The following is a 21,296-nucleotide window of genomic DNA, read 5'->3' as shown; positions in this document are numbered from 1 at the left end:
CGCACGGCAGGGAAACCAAAAGCCACGATCAGAAATGAAAGTAATAGGTGCATGGTTAAAGTCGAGGAGGAATGAAAACTTGATTCCTAAAACACATTACAGTAGTTTCTCCTTAAAACAGCCTTTGTGCAGGGGCGTCTCTAGAGTCTGTAAGGGCCCTGGGCAAAAAAAATCCCAGGGGGCCCCTTCAACCAGCATTCACTCTGACACCAACTGAAAAATTTACCAAATCCAAACCTTTGTTTTAATTATTTCATGTTCACATTAATAAAAGTTTAACACATGAATAGCATTACAAATCAGAACAAGTAAGACCTAAGTTAATAACCACGTCTTCAACATTGTCACATGCAGAGGTGATTATGAAGCAGCAGCGGTGCAGCAGTAAAGCTCCCTCAGAGGAGGTTTAAGGGGGTTTATTGTCTTGTGAAATGCAGTGTTGTAAAAAGCACTCTGAGGTCATACTTAAGTAAAAGCAAAGATATTGTGTTAAAATTTTACTTTGATAAAAGTGTATAGTCACCCATATGAATAGTGCTTGAGTAAAAGTGCTAAATATCTGATAATAAAATTACTTAAGTATCAAAAGTACAAGTAAAATTAAAGTATACATATATTTACATGTATGTATATACTGTATACTATGGGGAGACTGATTATCAGATCCCATCTTCAACATTTTCTGATGATCAGAATCAGTGTTTTCTTTATTTATGTTTGCTGCTAAATGAATTTTGAGGGACTATTTGAGTATTTCCTTTTTTCTGCTACTTTCTACTCCCACTAAACTACATTTTGGAGGCAAATATCGTACATTTTACTCCACTACATTCATCTGATAACTTTTTTTAGTCACTTTGCAGATTACGTGCTGCATCAGAGCCAAAGTCGCACATTTGTTCCAACAATTCTTCCTTTGGTCCACAAGGTGTGTCTGGTAAAAAAATCAGGTCTCAACAGGAATCTATGTGGAAAACTGAAACAAACCTGCTTGTTGCTTCAGTGCTGTCAGCTGTGACCAAAACTTGGCTTTGGTGTCCGATCACGAGTCCATTCAGTCTTTGCCAGCTGCTTTTCACTCTTAAACTAAAATCTTTCTTTGTTTCGCAATATAAAACAAACACTAACTACATTTCTCCACCATTAACCTGTCATTGATGATATAGGACACATTATTTTTCTATACTGTTGGGATAAAAATGAGTCATATGGGCTTCATTACTTTAATGATTTTAATGACTTTAATTTCAGCACAAAAAAATAAAGAATATATTGTTGCAGATTTGAATTGATAAAACAGCCGAGCACAACACTTTAACCTACTTTGAATTCTGTGTATTCATGGCAAACAGTTTATATAACAACACTGGCATTGATTCATTAGGTCTGACTAAATGTTTTGCAGGTTTCCAGTATGTTGAGTTATTCAGAAGAGATTACAGCTGCATGTTTCCTTTGTTGTGTGTCTATAAGAGGCTGAAAGTTAACCTACGCTAAAGTGTTGGCATCGTTAGCAGTGTGTGCTAGCCCTGCAGGGCACGGTCCAGCACGCGCTCATCCTGTACAGGAAAGGGCATGGTGACACGCAGCTGCCTGTTGTCCTCCATGGTGCGCTGGATGGTCTCATAGGCGTTGGAGTTTCCAGACCAGCAGCGACGAGCCACCTGCAGAACACAGCAACAGGTTAGAGCCAGACAGCAGGCATCTGCAATTTGAGCACACTGCAGTGAAGCTGGAAGCTATCGCGCTGCTCATCTCTCCACACTCTCACCCCGTTGGAGACGTCCCAGTTGAGCATCAGGCGGGCCCGCTTTGCTGCCTCCTCTGTGCCGTCCAACAGCAAACCAAACCCTCCGTTCATTACCTCGCCCCTGTGGGTGTGACGAGAGATAAGTGTTAAACGGATTGTTCACCCCAAAATCAAAAATACACATTTTCCTCTTACCTGGTGTGCCATTTATCCATCTAAAATGTTTTGGTGTGAGTAGAAATCATGACCCAGTTACTCAAGATAATCCACAGACCTTGTGAGCAGGTTCATGGAGGAACTATTTTCTTTTCATATCACTGTGCAGAAGGAAATGTGCATCTCCTCATGGAGGAGAAGATTGCTAACTAAGCTAGCCAACATTACAACTCAGCAGAGACGCCATTCATGTTTTCATCCCATGCTTCAGCCTCTCGTCCACGAGTAGAAGCATGTTTCCTTCTGCACACGAAGGTCTGTGTATATCTTGCACCACCTGTCATGATTTCTGGTAAGAGACATTGCTGTTGAGTTCTGCAAATGTAATTTTTGGCGCTTCGAGCACCTCAAGCTAAGTGCCATCTAGTTCCATTATATCCTAGAGAAGGCAGACATCTCTACGGCTGATATCTCCAAGACTCAACAACTCACACCAAAACAATCTAGATGGATAAAAAGCACCACGGGAAAGAGGACAAATATGTATTTTTGATTTTGGGGTGAACTGTCCTTTCATTAAATATGTGGCTTTGACAAATCACAATAACCGTTCACACAGATTGCTTTTCACTGGATTAGCAGCCAGCCTTACCAGCCAACACCACCACCGTTGTGCAGGGCGACCCATGTGGCGCCCCTGAACGCATCACCAACAAAGTTCTGGACCGCCATGTCTGTAAGGGGGAGATATCGTGAGCTTTCACTTTTACTTTTCATCGCTGCAGCGTTTCTGGTTTTTATGAATGAAGAGAGACAGGAAAGATAGAAAAAGGAGGCTGTATGCAACCGGGGACAGTTTTTTGGGCAAAGCCACAAACCTCAGACACAACTACTTTATTTTTCATGAGTAACTAGGATCAGACTTTTTAAGGACTGTGGTGCTGCTCCCTTATGCTTGATCGTCCGTCACAATATCTCCACTTCCAAGTCAAGTCACAATTGCATCAGCGTCCACTGAACGAAGCATGAAACTTAGGCCGGGACTCGAACTCAGGGCCACTGCAGCGAGGTCAGCCTCTGTACATGGGACGCCTGCTCTACCAACTGAGCTTACAGGCGCCCACATTTTGCTTTATTGATGCTTTATTTTTAAAATTGTCATGTTAAACAGCAGATTTAACTTAGAAAGCTGGTAGTTACGTACAACTGTAGTGAGCATACCACATACCTGCACAGAAAGCAGATCCATCGTACACATTAGAGGTTTCTCTGAAGGGGCTGTCTGTGCCGCTTACATCATGATGGTCTCTGCTAAGAACCACAGGACCCTGAGCAACAGAAGTAACACAAGGTGCTGCTGAGACTCTAGTGAAAACTTGATCTGATGCAGACCGCAGTAAACACAAAATAATCTCCTTAGCAGCCAATTTCTCCACTTACTGAAACTCTTCCATCAGCGATCGCCTGGTTGATAGCCAGAGCGATGCAGACTCTTCCTTTCTGGTCAGAGTAGAGGATTCTGGCTTGGGATCCCACAACCTAAACAAACAGAGTAGAAAGAGGAAATCAGCATCCGCGTCTCTTCGTCGGATTTGCATTGAGAAAGAGTAACTGCAGACATTGGTTGTCCAGAAAGTCACTGACCATTTTGTGTTTTCCTGCCTCTCTGATCCAGCGGATGTTGTCATTGTACTGCTGTCTGATGCGATCAGTCGCATTGGCACTGATTTCCTCAAGGATGGTCGCAGCAATGTCATCCGTTACAGCAAGATCTTGGGGGTCGCCAGATGTGCACACCCAGCGAAACGGGCCAAAGCCCAGAGAGAAAATGTCTCTGTGACAAAGGCAGAAGGAGGGCGATCACAAATGATCTATTGTAAGAGGACAAGATCTGATCACTTTCCAACAGTGCTATTACAAGATTAATGCTAGATTTAATGAATCAGAACATGCCTCACCCCATAATGTGCTGTACATAAGACGGGTAACGGAATTCAGTTGCTCCTCCACCAACCTTTTCTACCTCTGCTCCTATAAAAACAAGAAACACAAGCCTTTATATTGGTCTGACATGGACTGAATGATAATGATGATATATTCTGAGTGTGTGTTAAACCACTGACCAGCTCTCTGGGCCTCCAGGAGAAATGCGTTGCCATAGTCCCAGAAGAACATACCAGCATCAGACAGCTTATTGATGGCTTTAACGTGTCGTCGAAGGCTGTGATCGTATGTAAACACATTAAAATCAGCTTCACTGACCCATATATCACAGAAAATACACCAAAGTCCTTCTGTCTGATTCATTTCACCTCTCTTGGACCATGGTTTTGAAACGATTAGGATCAGTGGACATGAGCTGATTGGCTTGGCGGAAGCTGAGCTGGACTGGGTAGTAGCCTCCGTTATATGGGTTGTGTAGGGAGGTCTGGTCTGAACCCAGATCCACCAGGAGGTCTCCCGTCCTGTCGTGCTCCAGCACAAGCCGCTCCCTGAATGGAAAGGTAGAAAGGGAGGGACGAGGATTTCAAGTTACAAAAGGTTTCTGTGTTGCAAGCAGCAGACCTGGGTTGTGTTTCACCTCTGACTCACCACAAGTCTACAATGTTGCCATGGTAACCAAGGCTGAGAGGGGTCTTGGAGCTCTTGGCCTCTCTGAGAAACACAAAATCATCCGAATTACGTTATCGTTCAGCAGACGGACTGTTATCATGCTTTCGTTTTCATCACAGTAGCAGCCCTTTTTCCTCGATTTGTAGCAATGCTAACATGCCAACATATAACAGGCAGTGGTGGAATGCTATTTATATTAATATACAAGTACTGTACTTCGTAAAATCTGAGATACTTCCACTATATCTCAGTATTTCCATGTCATATGACTCTACTCTCTTTCCAGTTTTGGTGCTAAGCTAAGCTAACCAGCAGCTGGATGTAACTTCAAATGTGTATTTGCAAAAATATTGAACTTTTCTTTAAGGAATCTAATGATATACAAGTAGTCTGACTGCCATGTTGCTACATTGAGTAGTTTTGATTTTAGATACTTGTAGTGCATTTTGCTAACAAAACAAAAATACTTTACAAAAACACACATTTTCAATGCAGGACCTCTGCCTCAGTTTTTTTTCACAGTGTGCTATTACAAGGATGCTAGTAGAATGAGAATATATCCCACAAAACTGTCAGACATTTTTTTTTAGCTAACAGGGCTGCCAGTTATTATGGCAAGTTCTGAGAGTCTGGACTATTAGTGCAAAAAACTAAAAACACAGACAAATTGACACTAATATAGCTGGTTCGAGTCCCGGCTCCTCCTAGCTGCATGCCGAAGTGTCCTTGAGCAAGATACTTAACCCCAAATTGCTTCTAATGAGCAGTTGGCACCTTGCATGGTAGCCTCTGCCATCAGTGTATGAATGTGTGTGTGAATGGGTGAATATGACAAGTGTTGTAAAGCGGCTTTGAGCGGTCAGTAGACTGGAAAAGCGCTATAGAAATGCAAGTCCATTTACCATTTACCACACCAAATCCCTCATGGCCATCAATGGAAGAGCAAAAGAAAGCAAGTAGCAATAATTTTTAATAAAGATCTGAACATTTATGTTTCTACTTTGTCTCTTTGTTACCTGATGCGTTTGATGCACTGGTCCATGCTGCTGGTGACCTCCATCAGCCAGCCCTGCTCATGTCTCTTTCTGAGAGGAGCCTCATCCACCTACACAGAAACCAAATCCACACACTGAAAAACATTTCCTCCTTCATTCTTGCTTAGTCAGCAGTGAGCATTAACAGGAAATGACAGGGTATCAGCCGACCTCAGCAATCACGCCAACGCAGCCGGCAATGACGGCAGCTTTAGCCTGAGCTCCACTCATGCCCCCCAGGCCAGAGGTGAGGAAGACTCGGCCCCTCAAGTCGTCAGAGCCCAGGTACCTCCGGCCGGCGTTCAGCACAGTCAGCTGCACAGAAAAACACAAGGAAACGAATGAAAAACAGGACGACTCACTCTCATTCTGAATCTGTCCCTGACTCACTGCAGACCTCCTCCCATTAGATTGCCAGCCAGAAACTCCGGTCTGTTTAGGCCACTACTGAGATTCTAGTTGAGGGAAATTGTGTTTAATCTTCAGCCAAGTTGAGTGACCACAAAAGTCACCAGTCAACTAGGCTGCCTGCATCAGGGCTGTCCTTTTTTGGGCAAGTGTTGCTTGCCTTGCAAATAGCTGGACGGCTGCAGGCTTTCTTTTGTTTGTTTATATTATCTTAACTGAACCTCTTGAAACCCAAGAACCTATACACCTTCAGTTTTTAACATTTTATTTCACTGGGGGCTTGAGAGCTTGTAAAAGCACATTTCAGTTTGATTATCCCTGAAGAGGCACTTGTTTATTATCCACGTAGTTGACATTGGGCATTCCCTGTAGATGTACATGTTTTTTGTTTATATTTTTACGTAGGTTGGGGCTGGTTTGTAAGCATTTTATTGCATTTGTATGCTTGTGAGCTCTGAGAGAAGATTGTTTCATTTAAATACATTTTAGAGGTCTAAAGAGGTGAAACTACCCAGTAATTCAAACACACAAAAAAAAATAAGTTTAAGGAATTATTTTGTTCTTGTTTTGCTACAGCAAATCCTGATCCTGACACTGCACTGAGGGGGCCTCAGGTTGGGAACAACTCATTCAAAGTAATCTATATTTTGCATGAAGAGATACTGGAGAGCTGTGTGTCTCTTTTCATTTTTTTTTTTTTTACAAACCATAGTGCCATGAACAATCCCTTGAGGTCCAATGTAGCAATAGCTGCCTGCTGTCATTTGGCCGTACCTGAAACCAGACAAACAAAGGGAAGACAATTACATCAAGACACATGCAGGGCTTAATTTGGCATAGTTTTCTATCTTTTAAAAAAATATAATAATAATGGAGAAACCAAATAACAATATGAAAAGCACCTTTAAAGACTTACATTGACACACCGAGGGCAAACATCTTTTCATACTGAGCTCTGGAGGAGTAATTTGGAATAACCTGTATGATGCAAAAAAAAAAAAAGAGTATGTCAGTACACGTGTGGGCTGAAAGTACCAGCTTGTTAAATCAGATAATCAGATAGATTACCATGCCGTTGGTGATGATGGCACGAGGTGAGGAGGGCAGGCTGGGGAACAGGCCCATGGGATGACCGCTGTACATGACCAGAGTCTGCTCCTCTGTCATCTCACTCAGGTAGTGCATCACCAGGCGGAACTGCAACCAAACACACACACACATATTCATTTATTCAGACTCAAGCATCATAATCAAACCAGCTGATTGATCACAAGCTAACTCAGGTCTTACCTGGGCCCAGTTACTAAACACCTGTCCGTTCCCTCCGTAGGTGACGAGCTCCTGGGGGAACTGAAGGGTAAAGAAACATTAAGCTTTCATCAAGACACTAAGTCCAACTGAAGACTTCAAACTACGAGCTGTGTTAGAGGCTCACCTGAGCAACAGCCGGGTCCAGGTTGTTCATGATCATGAGCATGATGGAGGCTGCTTGACGTGTGCGGCACGGGTACTGATCGATAGGGTAAGCTCTGAGGAAACAGAGGGAAACTCAACTCACATCATAGTGAGACTGTAACTTTTGTTATAACTACAGGATGGCATTTCTATTTATTTCTGGTGAGGTACTGTGTGTCGTCAGTAAGGTTGTATTATTTCTTTTTTGAAAAGTTACAACCTTGTGTAAACGCAAAACACTCAGTGTACGTGTTGTGCAGCAGGGATTGTCATCAAAGCCTGACTGACAGATATATCAGAAGGATGATAATATTACATGAAGACAGACACATCAGCATCTGTGTTCTTTCTGTTGTTTGTATTTGGTGTTAATGTTGAAAAGGATTTCAATTCCAGTTATCAACATTACAGAACCTCAGCATCTATCTGAGGGTCAAAATACAACTACATTTAAGACAACACAACAACATTTCACAAGCACAACAACACTGGGACTTAGATTCTGTCCACTCACAACAAAAACTGCCCCATTTCTTTGTAATCTGAAATGTATTGTGTGAAATATTGTGTGGGATGTTGTTGTGTTGTGTGATCTTGTTTTGTATTTTGTGAAATTTTGTGCTTTCTGAGATGTTGTTGCAAACAAAATGAATACCAGCCGATACAGATTCATGAAATTCATTCAGTCGGCCTCACCTCATGCGTAACGTGGGACAGAAGCGGTACATGTAGATGTGCCCATGCTGCCGCAGCTCCTGAGCAAATTCGGGTGCGAGGGTCACATGGACGGCAGGGGGGAAATAACGCAATGCATTTCGCAGCGCCAACTAGAGGGAAGAGCCATATTCACAGTAAGTTAGTGAACATAGAAAACAGTTTCAGTAGAGTCAGATAAAGGAGAAGATTTTCAATACTGTAAGGTTCCTCCTGATTCAACAGGTCGAGCCTCTTTTTAATTATTGACTGAAACCCTTCCTCTGAGTTTGGGCAGTCAGTTGAGGACTTTAGAGAATAATCAATTTTTTAGATGAGCCCATGAGCCCACAACGGTGATGCAATAAGTCAGAGTACAGAGCATGGCATAATGGTTGTCCTTCCACTTACGCATTTATTTTTAAGTGACAGTCTGACATGACAGTGAAACCTCCTTTAGATCCGTCTCACACCAATTTTTCCTTTTAATAGTCATGTTAAAGTTTCGACTTTAACAAGTAAGATGTGCAGCCATTATTAATGTTATTAGTTGCTCCTGAATCTAAGAGGTCTAAATGCCCATTGCGAGGTCTGATGTGTGCTTAAAACAAAATGCTACACTTGTAGACAGAAGTATCATAAAAAGTAACTTGATTACAAAAATGATTAAGTAATAAAGGCGATAGAAACAATTAATAATAAGTTGTTTGCATGTTAACTCACCCGCTCCTCCTCTGCTGTGAGGTTGGGGCTCCGTGTCGGTGCATGTGGCACATTGGGGTCTCTCCCTCGGTTTGGGGGCAAAGGGTCCAGGGGTAGACCGCTGCATAGCTCCTTCAGAGAAGACATCCTGTTGAGTTTTTTCCGTCACACACTTGAGCAGCTCTCACCCTCACTGACAATAGTCCTCTCTGGAGAGAAAACTTTTCTGCTCTGAAGATCCGAGGGCGATCACTCTTTATCTTGCTGCCTCATTGGCTTTTAGGTCATCTTTGCCCTTCACAGTCCACCAATGATACGGCACAGATGGAAAAGGGTGTTTGGTAATTATTGATCCCTAAGGGACTTTAAAGTGGACAAACACTGTCACTGACCTCTGACCCCTGATGCTGACATGTAACTGAGTTAAACAAAAGCGTGAATGCCAGAACCTTTGAACAGCTCAACAGCTATTATGTAGAGTCATGTTGTTTCCTTTTGAAGTATTACTGGCACTTATGATACAGAGCACTATCACCACCTGCACATCCAGCCATCTTTAACTAATCAAGTCACGTGAGGAAACACTTTTATAACTTAATAGTTTTGTATGTGGTCCAGTGGGTGCATGTTTATACTCAATATGCAATCATACAGACAATGTGAGTTAGTTACACGACAAGGAAAAAATCTCACCAGAAAGTCGAACCTAGTCATTGTAAAGGTTGAATTATAATGCACTACTGACCACATGATTGATTTAAAAAACTGATTGTGGGTGGAATGCACAAACAAAATAACAAAGCCGTTACTTATAATGATCAGATTAATCAATACATGTCCTTACGAAACACCTACATTCACAGCACAAGCATCTGACGCACAGAGAGTACATGACCTAAGAAGCCTCAAAAGCATAACGGCCTCGAGGTTTCCAGTGGGATCTTTGCTGATTGAAGTCACTGGCAGACAGAGATGGTACAGCTCTCCAGAATCTCTGTTCTCCTTGAAATAATTACAACCACATAACACTTAATTTATTTGTGCAGTTTCATGTGAAACTTGTTAAGTGACCCTCTGATACAGCTGCTCACAGAGTTCACATTGGCTCATTTGACAGTGTAGACTCTGAATATGCCGAGAACAGCATGATGTCCTTTCTGCACTGTCAGGCTGAGGAGATAAAGAAGGGATAAACAACAATAATGCCTGACAATATATTTTTATTATAAAACTTTCAATAATATTCACTTCAAGTCACTCCAATCAGTCCCGTGTTGCACACAAATGGTTCAGCTGAGGTAAAAATTTTAAGTCTGGTTACAATTTAGCAGAAGAAATGCAGTCCCACAGGACAAACCGTGGAAACACACAACTCGAGAATCACAGGAGAAAGTTTCAAGGTACAGTACATTCTTCACACCTCTGTGAATTTAGCAACTTCATCAGCAACATTACTGATATAAACTTTGAGTCAAAGTAAATATATGAATATAAACTTTGTAGGACATAACATACATGTACAATTCAATCTTCTGCACATCATAAGAAAACAGCACACATAAGAGAATGGAATTGAAAAAATATGAGAATAAAACATGTTTACTGTAATCTTAGGTTCAGAACTTATGTTAAATCAAAGCATGTCGAACCGACAAAGTAATTAAAATTGTACACTACACACCTCAGTGTGTATACTAAGCTTGGTCCTCTACACTGTTGACTGAATCAAAGAGTCTGTGTTGTGTTGACCCAGAGGCAGGATTGAACAACTTCAATTTAAACACAGTACATAGTCATTTTTCCATTGATTATTATATTAGTTTTACAAAAGTAGAAGCGCATCTGATTCAATATAAAATGTTTAAAATCCAACTGAAATGAAATCGTCATCAATCTGCTACAGCATAAACATCTACTCTGTTACTCATGTATTTCCCTCTGAGGACATCAGAAACCAAAAGGGAGAAATTTGTATATTATACTGTTTTTGTTTCACAATGGCGCCCCACATTTGCATTAATTCATCAAAATAACTTCAGTACTTTGTTTACGAAGAGAACTTGTTTCCACAACCCTATCAAATTGCATCATTTTGAACCATATTTGTATAAAGCAGCAGCCACAGATTTTGAATAACACCCATCAGCGTTCTTGCCAAAGTCTCCTCCTTATCGAACATGTCACCTTAGCCTGTTGAATGAGCAAATTACAAACACTCATCGGGGAGAAGTGCGCCGCTAATGCCAGTTTGCAGGTTAGATAGCTCATTAGCGGCTTGGCTGCAGCATTTTAAAAAGCTCTGCTTACTTCGGTCAGTTATAGCCTATCCGATATCCAGGCTGGACTGTTTGCTGCAAGTCATTCTCTCTCTCTCTCTCTGCAGCTGTCAGTATCTAAATAAACCAGAAATGCCTAAATAATAATCTTTATAAAAACAAACAAACAATACATGTTGACATTGTTTTACGCTGCAAAAAGAGATGATTAAATATGATTTCAGTTGGACTTTTAAGCCTAATGGGTCATAATTAGCTCTCCCCTGAGCCCTCTGTGTTGGGTTGTGTGGTATTAGAGTCTTGCTCAGAGGCAGATGTTGAGTTTGAAGCTTCTTCAGATGCAGAGTCTTGTGACTTCTGGTCTGTTTCTGATGATTGTTCTTGTGGTGCCTTGTCATCGTCTTGAGGATAGAGCTCCGGGTAACGCTGCATACACTCCTGCATGGCCCTGAACTGCTCCAGGCACTCAGAGCCCTTCACCTCTTCCTTACTGTAGTGGAAACAGGAGAAGGCATCCTTAAACTCAGTCCCACAGGGACCACTGGCCATCCCACCCAGGCAGGGGCAGTTCCAGTTGATCTCCCCACTGGGAAGAATCAGACCTAGGATTAGAGAAGAGGTTGACGTTAATGCACAGGTTAGTGTTGTCACGATACTGGAATTTCTAACTTTGATACAGCTTCAGCGCTGTTTGTGTCAAATCGTTGTGGGAAACAAGAGAGATTGAGGAAGCATAACTGGTATCAGTATCGATACTGTGGAAGTATTGAAACAATTTCAAATATTCAGTATTGATATTTATATGTTTTTAACAACACTAAGGTAATAAACTAAAGCTGGAATTTAGCCTGTAACCTCTTGGTAGATTTACTGCTCCTCACCTCTCTCCTCATACGGGTCATTAGGATCTTCCTCTACGAGCTCGGCACTGCTGGGAGCGTCATGATCCTCTTTGGTGACAAAGATGATTTGGTCTTTACCTGTTGTGTAAAATGTAGAAGGACAACAAAAACAAAATCAGTGAAAAGAAACGAGGCACCTAATCCAACACAATGGCTTGCTAAATGACTTCTACAGCCTCTAGTTAACTTAATAATTTGACAATAACAAAGTAATAACAGGTTCAACAAATGCAATTTGAACAAAAACAGTATGCATATACACAATATTTATATATTGCGTCATAAGAAATATTTGTAATAATAACGAATATTGAACAGCTGTGTGATTAACCCTAACCCCTGAGATGAACTACTCTGACTGTATTTTAATTAATTACAGTGTTATTTCTCACCCGGCTGGCCCTCTAGAGTTTAGAGAGAAAGGAACCAGTGACAGACTAGCTGCACTTAATAAATTATACTATTATACTGACACTAACATCATTTTATTATTTATAAGTGTTGTTTGTGTTGCTGCAAAGGTAGAAGTAAAGAAGTGAACAGCATATCAGCCTGTCACCTCTTTATTTATCCATACTACTAATCGACATAAAACACAAATAAATCAACATACTATAATTGTATTTCTTAAGATGAATACTTGTGTATGAACCCAACATGACATATTGTGCTGTAGTTGCTGCTCAAGGTTAAACTCTCTGATGGTTGCAATGAGCTTACAGTCCTGTTAGCTGATGGTGAAACGGGCACAGGCTTTAACAGTCCTAAACAACGAGCTTGTTTGTACACTTTTATCAACTCAGCTCAACGCCAACATTAATTTTTCATTCAGACTTCAACCAACTTCAGGGTTAGCTTCCAGATGAGTTAGCCTGCTAGCACAGCATGGTTATCTTACCTTCCTGTCTGACCGAGCTCATTTCTTCACGCTGGAGTAGATTCAACTAGTCTTTATGATTTTTTACCGCGACAGCTCCGAGGTTAGCGACTCTTACTGACACTCAACACGACACATGAGAAGGTCTGAGGTTCTGGTCCAGCATCAGCTAGCTTCTCTCATGTTTCACAACTATCCTTGCATGAGCGTGGACTCTTCTTCTTCTCCTGTTCTGTTTCCGGTAGCGCAGACACTCCGCGGCGCTTTGCTGCCCCCTACAGCCAAAGACACCGCATAGCAACATGTCAAAAGTGTCTTGGCCACAAAACAAAGCTTGTAATTTAACACAAGGAGGGTTTACAAAGGAAATTGGAATATTTTGGTGAGAACAATAGCCCTCTAACTTCCTGATTATATTCTGTTTCTCTCTTTTATCATTTATTTTTTTATATAGCCCAAAATCACAATCATATTGCCTCAGTGGGCTTTACTAACTGTACAGTGCAACGACATCCTCTGTCCTTAGACCCTCAAATTGAGTGAGGAAAAACTTGCCATATTCAGAAAAAAAAACCTTTTAACAGGGAAAAAAGAAGATGGAAGAAACCTCAGGAAGAGCCACAGAGGAGGGATCCCTCTCCCAGGACGGACAGACATGCAATAGATGTTGCATGTACAGAACACAACAACAAAATCACAATTTCCAAATTGTATTGAAAGAATATCTGATACATATTATAATATATATTAAGTATGTTGATCCAGGAGACAACTGAACAGGCTGAGGCATTGTCAAGTGTTGCCCGAGCCACACGACCTCCTCTCCACCGTGGTGACAGAGGAGAGCAAAACTGATTTTAAAATGCAAAATATTACTGCCCTGACAAGAGATGCCAAACAAAAAGGATGAGGAATGTAATTTTCAGAGGGAAAATTACAAACAGCCAATTTTACTCCCTCTTCCTGTGAGCTACAATCTATGTATGTGCTGCAGTCCATTTAATTGTAATGTGAACTGTTTTTTTTACACTTAAAATATACATTATTTACAATAAAACCTTGCTAAACCATAATGACTTTTCCAGTCTTAATTTATTTTTGGGGGTGGGAGATAAGGGTGCAATCATATTGTAAAGGTTGAATAAACCAATTCATGTTATTCAGTCAAGTGGCTCTTTGTGGTTTTACTTTTACTTTACTCTAAATTTTCATTGTCAAGAAAATAAATTCTCATGTCCTGTAGATCACAATATATTGAATCACAATCCTTAAATGAAGATAATAAGAAAGGTCATATATGTACTGAAAATACAGACTATTTGCTGTAGCATCAATATTTTACTTTAACCCCCTCATTTAGCAGGAATAAGCAGCATATAAAAACGTAATATACGATTAATAACACTATAATGTAGTTTTGTTTTGAGATGTATCAATTAGTTTTATCAGCAACTGTAAATCCTGTAATTGTTGACACATATTGTACATATATGTCCTTATAGCCGTCTTTCTGCTGTTATAGACATTGTTTTTAATTAAATGTCATTAAAAAACTCTTATATGTGCTTAATAAAGTTAAAGTTGTTACCACTGCCTTGTAGCAGTAGAAAAATATAAAGGAAGTGAAATGATCTAGTTATTGGAAACTTCCCTGGACATAATATTATGTCCAGGGAATAACATCCTCAAACATTATTGTATAAAAAGAGACACAACCCTTCACTGCACACAAAAGGCGACTTTTCCTCAGAAAAAAAAATAAAAAATCACATGGTAGTTTCTATAAATTCACTCCATTCAGACAAGTAGAAGAGTAAACCCATTGAGCCTTTTTCCACAAAAGGTTTTATTGAGAATGTTTTTCTATAAGTTTGTTCTGAAATGCATTTCTCTTTACATATTCAAAAGACTTTTATCTTACACTGAAGACAAATTCAAATTATTTAATTCATGGTCTATGTACAGAAAATTATAATTTGTCAGTTGTGGAAAAGTGATTAATGTAAGTATGCTTAGAGCAGACAATTAAAAAAACAAAACAATAGAAATTTTAGGAAGTGGCAACAAAAAAATGAATGTGACATGTGAGTTAATACTGCATCTCACTGGGAATGCCATACAGTAAAACAGCGAGGACCTTTTACTTTTTTTTTTTCTTTGAATGGTTCACAAAAATAAGATGAACAAATTTCTTTTGACAGTTGGACCCCAATGTTAGCTCTGCATCCTCTTCTTGCAAGACCCTGCTGAAACAACAGCTCTGACACAGGGTCACAAATCAGGAAAATGACAGTACTTGATTCAGCTTCTGGTCCACACCTTCACGTAATTGTTGACAGAAAAAAATAAAATACAGCTGAAAATAAAAGTATAAACTAAGATAACACCAAGCAGAACATCGAGTGCTTTCTTGCACGCAACAGGCAGTTGACCTCCGTCATCCTGGTCGAGTATGCCTGCATACTGAAGCACTCTATTGTCAGTCTGAAAAAAGGACCAAACCCCTGCAGGACTCCATCTCACACACAACAGAAGCCTTTAAATGAACCCTGGGGAGCTATAATCTCGAGTCAGTTAGAAAATCTGATGAAGTACAGCTGAAAAAAGTTGGTCTTGGTGTTACTTTGGGAGATTCATGGAGGGAGCAACAAGCTGTGTGCAGCCCCATCAACTCACTAGGTCCCATTTCAGCTGAGATTCCTGAAGATTCCTCAAACTCGAGAGCTGACGATGCAGGGGCTTCATATAGATGTAAAACAAATGCAAAGTTGGTGATCGTAATAAAAGTTGATTGAAGGTGGGAGGATATTGGCTTTTTTAGAAGAGCAGGGCCCCCATGCTGCCAACTTCACTCTGTTCTTTCACAAAGATCTCAAAGTACTGGTAGATGATGGTGACGGCCAGCAGGATACCGGTGCCAGAGCCAATGGCTCCGAGGAAGTCAGCCATTACTGATAAACCACCGATACACAGCCCACCAAAGGCAGCGGCAGTAGGAATGTACCTAAAACACAAAACAGGGAGATTGATTAAATATTAGAAATTCACCTTAAAAGGTCTTTCAGACGAAATGCTCAGTAGTAAGAATGGCAGATATTCAAATACAGTCATACTGATTGTGGAGAAGTGATTAATGGATGATAATATCAAAATAGTTGCCAATAAACTTCATAGTTGAAACCTAATCGATTACTCACTGAATTCTAGAGTGTTCCAAAATGTTGAACTGTTCCTTTAAGCAGCACATATTGTGAAAGCTCACACAGTGGTGACGACCACAACTGAGGAAAACTTCAGCAAAAAGAATGGGAGCCACATTCTTGAACTGCTGCCACGCTGCCAAGTTTAGTGTAGCTCAATAATTGACATTTTTGCACTTTGTACCTTCAGAAAGGATCGTAACTTTTATATGTTTGGGTGGAACAACATTTCTAAGGACAGAAATCTAATTGCAAAGGAAAAGGAAAAAAACACTGAGGGAAGGTGACTAATGCAAAAAGAGTTTCTCTCTTTTATCTGATAAGAACAGCTTTACCCTACCATCATGATCATTTTCCTGACAAGCAATAGGGATTTAATTTGAAGTAAGAAGTTCAACATAAGTTGTAGGTGAATGTTTACAGGTGTGGCAGTAAAGGAAGTTCATGTGAAATATGAGGACGTAGTGTAGTTTTGATTATAAGATGGGTGTTGTTTGCTTTGTGAAAAAACAGTGCCAAGTACATGAGCTAATGTAAATTCTTGCAACCATTCGAACTGATGAACGTGTATGTTTTGTGCAGCTGATGAAGTATATAAATAGAAAACAAGAAGGAACTGCACATGAAAAGAATTTTGATTTTACCTGTTCAGCTCATGGACCATTGAGGTTTCTCTGTGTCCCCTCATCACCATCTGCTGCTCCTTCAGCTGTTTCGCCACCTGGATCAAAGTGAATAAAAAAAAGAGCTTTAAAACTAAGTCTGTTTGAAATAAAGCCACCAAACCACCTGCTCAAAAGTCATTAAAACTTACGTCTTTGGCAGAGGAGCCTGAGACTTCGATCCAGGTTTTGGAGAAAAAGGCACATGATCCGAGCATGAAGACAATGTAGATGACCGCATGGACCGGGTCGTCCAGAACAGAACCAAATGACTCAGGGGGGGAGAGGTAGTAACAGAGTCCACCTACAGGGTAGGCTCGGGCTGGACCACCAGATGATGTGTCCTATAAACATGAGAAAAAGAATAAAGGCTTTAATGGACAGAAAATGACTCCAACATCAATCACAATCACAAATATCAAGAATATGTCACTTTTGGAGACTCAGTCTCTGAATAAAGCTCAACAAAGTAAACAGAAAGGTGTGATAAGGGGATACTTACAGACCAAGTACCGAGCAGATTAACCAGGAAGTTGCCACTGAAGCGTGTGGAAAGCATCTGAGAGATAACATACAAGTTGGAGACCAAAGCAGACTGCAGGATGATGGGGATGTTGGAGGTGTAGAAGAGCTTGATGGGGTAGGTGTTGTACTGGCCACGGTAGCGGGCGGACTTGATGGGCAGATCGACCCTGAATCCCTGTGAGAAGAGGAAAATGTGTAGGACACATATGAGCAATGAACTGTTGACACTCCCCTAACTCCCCACACACTCCCAGTTTAAACTTTGAGAAATGACGCATGTCACAAACTCCAGGCACTCACCTGAAAGTATATCACTACAGCAAAGACGAAGACTGTGGCGATGAGGTTCATGAGGTTGGGCAGGTTCTGTCTGTAGAAGGCCTCTCTCAAAGCACGCACTTTGTCTGTGCGGGTAGCCAGCAGATGGAAAAGCGCAATGATTGCTCCCTCAAACTCGGTGCCTAGGAACACAACAAGTCACAAGAATTACACACAGTTAAAGAGAGTGCAGAGAAGCAACAAGACAGACTTTGATCACGGCTATGGAATTTACATCTATCGAACAAAAACGGAAAAAAACCTCTGACCGTCTGCGAAGTTGTTTGTATAACTAACCACTTTGTGCTCTCTTACCTCTTCCGGTGTTCACAGTCGTGGGGCTGAAGGCCTTCCAGACAATCGTCTCGCAGATGTTGGTCGCAATGAACAGTGAGATTCCTGAACCAAGACCATAGCCCTTCTGAAGCAACTCGTCCAGCAGCAGCACAATCATTCCCGCCACAAACAGCTGTGGAAGAACAACACAGATTCAGTCAACTGAGAAATACAGAGACAGTCATGTGAAGATGTTTCATAGCTAGGAAATTCACTTTCTTTGAAAAGTCTTTGCTGTTTATTCTGACTAGTTTAAATAACTGAACTTAATAACAGTGTGAGCAGGGGCATATTTTACTTTATGGTTAAACTCATTAACAAACCAGGTGCTTATGTAATTTAACTAATGAACAATGACTACCTGAGTTTGATAACCAGACATCATGAGAAGTTTCTCTGAGATACTTGATGACCTTGATTTATCTCTTGGACTTGAGAAGACATCAGCTTATATTAGTGCCGTCAGTTTCATGCTCTTCAATTAAAGGAAAATTATACGTTTGATAATGACTAGTTTAAATGTTAACATGACTGAAGGGGATTTGTCTGCATTAAAAAAAAAACACTTATATTTAGGGAACTTTGGGGGAGCAAAGAAGCTGATACTGATCCAAGCAGACACAGAACTTCATTGAAAGAACACAGAAAAGATAAATGTAGTTATAATTCACATATTATTATATCCTTTCCACGTCATATTATTTTCATTTTAGTGTGTAATTAAAGCATATTTCAATGACAGAATACATATTTGAAGTCAAATCACACAATTGGTTGTGACAAATTTGACGAAAAGATTCCTGTTCTCACCTGAATGATGATGAGCAGACAGATTCCTGCACCCATCTCTGAGGGATCTCCATACATGCCGGTCATCACATACACGATGGCCTGGCCGATGGTGATGATCATTCCAAACACTGAACAACATGAACATGAGGTTAGACAATCCTTGAACATACTTATGGAGTCTAACCTCCTCCTGGTGAGAGCTTACTTACATTTCTGAGCTCCATTAAACAGGGCTCTGTCTTTTGGTGTGTCTCCAACTTCGATGATCTTAGCTCCAGCGAGCAGCTGCATTATCAGGCCTGAGGTGACGATAGGCGAGATACCCAGCTCCATAAGGGTACCTGGAGGGAGATAGTCAAGTTAGGAAATTCCAGCAGGGGAGCAGACATGCATTTTATATTTATTTGATTATTAGCTTGACAAATACCTCTGTTTGAAGCCAGAATGACTCTCATCCAGTAGAAGGGATCTGCAGAGTCTGAGGACATGATGCCAAACAGGGGGATCTGGAGGCAAACAATATTTTTCAATTATTCCTGAATTGTAATGCTTCTATGAGCTTGCAAGTTGCTACTCAAAAAATAACGCCTAGACTACAAGTCCAACTTAAGGTACACTATGTAATCAAATCATTAGTTTAGATAAAAGATTACTAAGGGCAACACTACATGCAAACCCGTGAGTTTTTCACTTTGGTTTTACAATCCTCCGGACACACATATTATTCGAACTGTGCCGTGCTAACATCACTGCAGGTGGTTAAGGATTTTGTGTTTTTATTAATCGACAGATCAATCAGTGGAAAATTAATCTGTGATTATTTTTCATTTATTTACTAAGGACCTTTAAATTTAAAAGCATTGAGAATTCTCTTTGTGCACCTTCTCCCCCTTTTCTCCATTTCATCTTAAATTAATCTCTTTGTTGTTGGATACAGGAAACCAATGCAAATTGAATGCATAGTTTGGGGCCAGGACTAGTAGTGATTTGCAGTTGTCATATTTCTTATTCTGCAGTACTAAATAAGTCAATTAAAATTTAATTAGACAATTGATAGATTAGTAAGTAATTAAAATAAGTTATCTCTAGAAAAAAGAAACCTGACATGGTTCATTGTGAGGCTATGTAATATTTTTACAGTCACATCAAATAATTTAATTGATGGCTGTGTTGAATTACAAACTCTGATTGTAAAAAAGAATAAAAATTAAAAATACTGCACATTGAGACGACTTGTACTGACTTTATTAACAATATATCTGTCCTCAGACCTTTAATGAAGGTCATTCAACAATTTTATTTGAAGGTCAAATAACCAAATAGTTAACAATAAAGTGAGGACAAGTAGTAGTTTTTCATTTAAATTATATGGTTTTCAACTTCCATTTATAAGAACAACCAAGCTGACTGAAGCAACAGATTATGTAAAGACGGTGATTAATTAATTAATGGCGACACTTACCTGGCAACACACCAGGAAGATGAACAGAGTGATGGCGGTCCATAATACCTTCTCTCTGAACTGGATCTGTTGGTCAGGCACATTATGAGAGGGTTTACATCAAATAACTAAAGCAGCACCAAAAGCAGATGTACTAATAAAATGACCAGAACTCTCACCTTTCTTTCAGGCTTTTGGATCTCTGGCAGCACCGCACAGAAAGGCTTTATCACCTCCAAGAATTTGACTGAAAACAGGCAGACATGAAGTATTTACGTGAGTAAACTGGAAATAATAGCTCGGTGTCAGTGGGACGTGGCAGTGAAATGTGGGCGGACTCACGGCACGTTTGAATTTACAATAACCAACACTAAACAGATTTGATTACCAAATAATGTATTCGTATCACGTAGTTTCTAGATATGTTTTACTAAAGCTTTATATTATTTTATACCACGTGTATGTTATTAGCAGTAGGCAGATGCTTTAGGGGCAGCAGGCTGAAGACAACACGGGTAGTGTTATGCGTCGTCATCACTAGACTGTCAATGTCTTTGAATGAGTGGCTAACTAGTTAGCTTAGAAGATGTGTCCATCCAACGAGAGCCACCGTGGCGCTTTTAAGATCTCACTACAAGCAAGTTATCACGGTTAAAAAACTAATACTCAAGTGTTTGATTGAATCCACTCACAACTTCTTATTACAAAGGGTTTACGATAGTACAAAAGCAACTGCCAACTAGCTAGCTAGCAACGTAAGCTAGCTTGCTACCAATGCCAGCGCTAACGCCGTTAGCTAACTAAGTTGTCTAAAACAAGTAAAATACCATTATTACTCTCGCTACAAAAGCTCTAGATATAAAGTCTCGCACGACTCGTGTGTGAAAGTCATACTCACTGCCCATGTTGTCCTAGCTGTCCACCTCTGTGCTCCTTTACCATGTAAATCTGAGCAGACTCAACCTCACTACTGACTGACTGAGCCGCCGGGAGGAGGAGAGGAGGAGGAGAAACTTTAGAGACACGTCACCACTACAGACACGAACAGCGACCATTTAAAGAACCAGGCTCCACACAGGACCAGCCTCGACGTTCATCTGTACGTTTGTGCTTGTGAAAGGTCAGATAAGAGTACAAGAAGTGGAACAATTCAATA

The 21,296-nt window shown here is 40.5% G+C and overlaps 3 protein-coding genes across 3 annotated transcripts; all 3 read right to left on the bottom strand.

Moving 5' to 3' along the window:
• Nucleotides 1-1,214: 1,214 nt before the first annotated feature.
• uroc1 (urocanate hydratase 1) lies at nt 1,215-9,039 on the bottom strand. Its single transcript, XM_084348483.1, has 19 exons — nt 8,833-9,039; nt 8,113-8,243; nt 7,397-7,490; nt 7,252-7,311; nt 7,030-7,158; nt 6,878-6,939; nt 6,669-6,735; nt 5,725-5,868; nt 5,536-5,624; nt 4,499-4,561; nt 4,219-4,398; nt 4,030-4,127; nt 3,865-3,937; nt 3,551-3,740; nt 3,347-3,445; nt 3,135-3,234; nt 2,559-2,640; nt 1,772-1,871; nt 1,215-1,664 (listed from the first exon to the last, which is right to left on the bottom strand). The coding sequence occupies exons 1-19, from the start codon at nt 8,956-8,958 to the stop codon at nt 1,524-1,526; spliced, it is 2,028 nt and encodes a 675-aa protein (XP_084204609.1). The 5' UTR covers nt 8,959-9,039; the 3' UTR covers nt 1,215-1,523.
• A 975-nt stretch (nt 9,040-10,014) lies between these two features.
• Nucleotides 10,015-13,074, bottom strand: LOC311254493 (mitochondrial intermembrane space import and assembly protein 40-B-like). The gene is made up of 3 exons (XM_084348277.1): nt 12,888-13,074; nt 11,969-12,067; nt 10,015-11,689 (listed from the first exon to the last, which is right to left on the bottom strand). The coding sequence occupies exons 1-3, from the start codon at nt 12,907-12,909 to the stop codon at nt 11,340-11,342; spliced, it is 471 nt and encodes a 156-aa protein (XP_084204403.1). The 5' UTR covers nt 12,910-13,074; the 3' UTR covers nt 10,015-11,339.
• Nucleotides 13,075-14,693: 1,619 nt separating this feature from the next.
• Nucleotides 14,694-21,249, bottom strand: sec61a1a (SEC61 translocon subunit alpha 1a). Its single transcript, XM_084346803.1, has 12 exons — nt 21,039-21,249; nt 20,320-20,387; nt 20,162-20,227; nt 19,127-19,205; nt 18,909-19,040; nt 18,718-18,827; nt 17,887-18,040; nt 17,554-17,714; nt 17,231-17,428; nt 16,881-17,072; nt 16,711-16,787; nt 14,694-15,870 (listed from the first exon to the last, which is right to left on the bottom strand). The coding sequence occupies exons 1-12, from the start codon at nt 21,043-21,045 to the stop codon at nt 15,684-15,686; spliced, it is 1,431 nt and encodes a 476-aa protein (XP_084202929.1). The 5' UTR covers nt 21,046-21,249; the 3' UTR covers nt 14,694-15,683.
• Nucleotides 21,250-21,296: the final 47 nt, after the last annotated feature.

Source organism: Pagrus pagrus (genome assembly GCF_965226575.1).
Source record: "Pagrus pagrus genome assembly, chromosome: 3".
NCBI classification, from domain to species: Eukaryota; Metazoa; Chordata; class Actinopteri; order Spariformes; family Sparidae; genus Pagrus; species Pagrus pagrus.
Note: the sequence above shows the minus strand (reverse complement) of the source record. Positions and strands in the feature narration are given on the sequence as shown.

What these genes read in the sequence shown, in the direction of transcription:
- uroc1 (XM_084348483.1), bottom strand. Translation starts at nt 8,958, where the DNA reads ATGTCTTCTCTGAAGGAGCTATGCAGCGGTCTACCCCTGGACCCTTTG. An exon ending in GCGTTGGCGTGATTGCTGAG is followed by an intron (nt 5,625 to 5,724) that starts GTCGGCTGATAC and finishes GTTTCTGTGTAG; the next exon opens with GTGGATGAGGCTCCTCTCAG. An exon ending in CCTGGAGGCCCAGAGAGCTG is followed by an intron (nt 3,938 to 4,029) that starts GTCAGTGGTTTA and finishes TTGTTTTTATAG; the next exon opens with GAGCAGAGGTAGAAAAGGTT.
- LOC311254493 (XM_084348277.1), bottom strand. Translation starts at nt 12,909, where the DNA reads ATGAGCTCGGTCAGACAGGAAG. An exon ending in GAGCTCGGTCAGACAGGAAG is followed by an intron (nt 12,068 to 12,887) that starts GTAAGATAACCA and finishes TTTACACAACAG; the next exon opens with GTAAAGACCAAATCATCTTT. An exon ending in TGACCCGTATGAGGAGAGAG is followed by an intron (nt 11,690 to 11,968) that starts GTGAGGAGCAGT and finishes CTCTAATCCTAG; the next exon opens with GTCTGATTCTTCCCAGTGGG.
- sec61a1a (XM_084346803.1), bottom strand. An exon ending in TCCAAAAGCCTGAAAGAAAG is followed by an intron (nt 20,228 to 20,319) that starts GTGAGAGTTCTG and finishes CCTGACCAACAG; the next exon opens with ATCCAGTTCAGAGAGAAGGT. An exon ending in GTCTGCTCATCATCATTCAG is followed by an intron (nt 18,041 to 18,717) that starts GTGAGAACAGGA and finishes GTTCTTCCACAG; the next exon opens with CTGTTTGTGGCGGGAATGAT.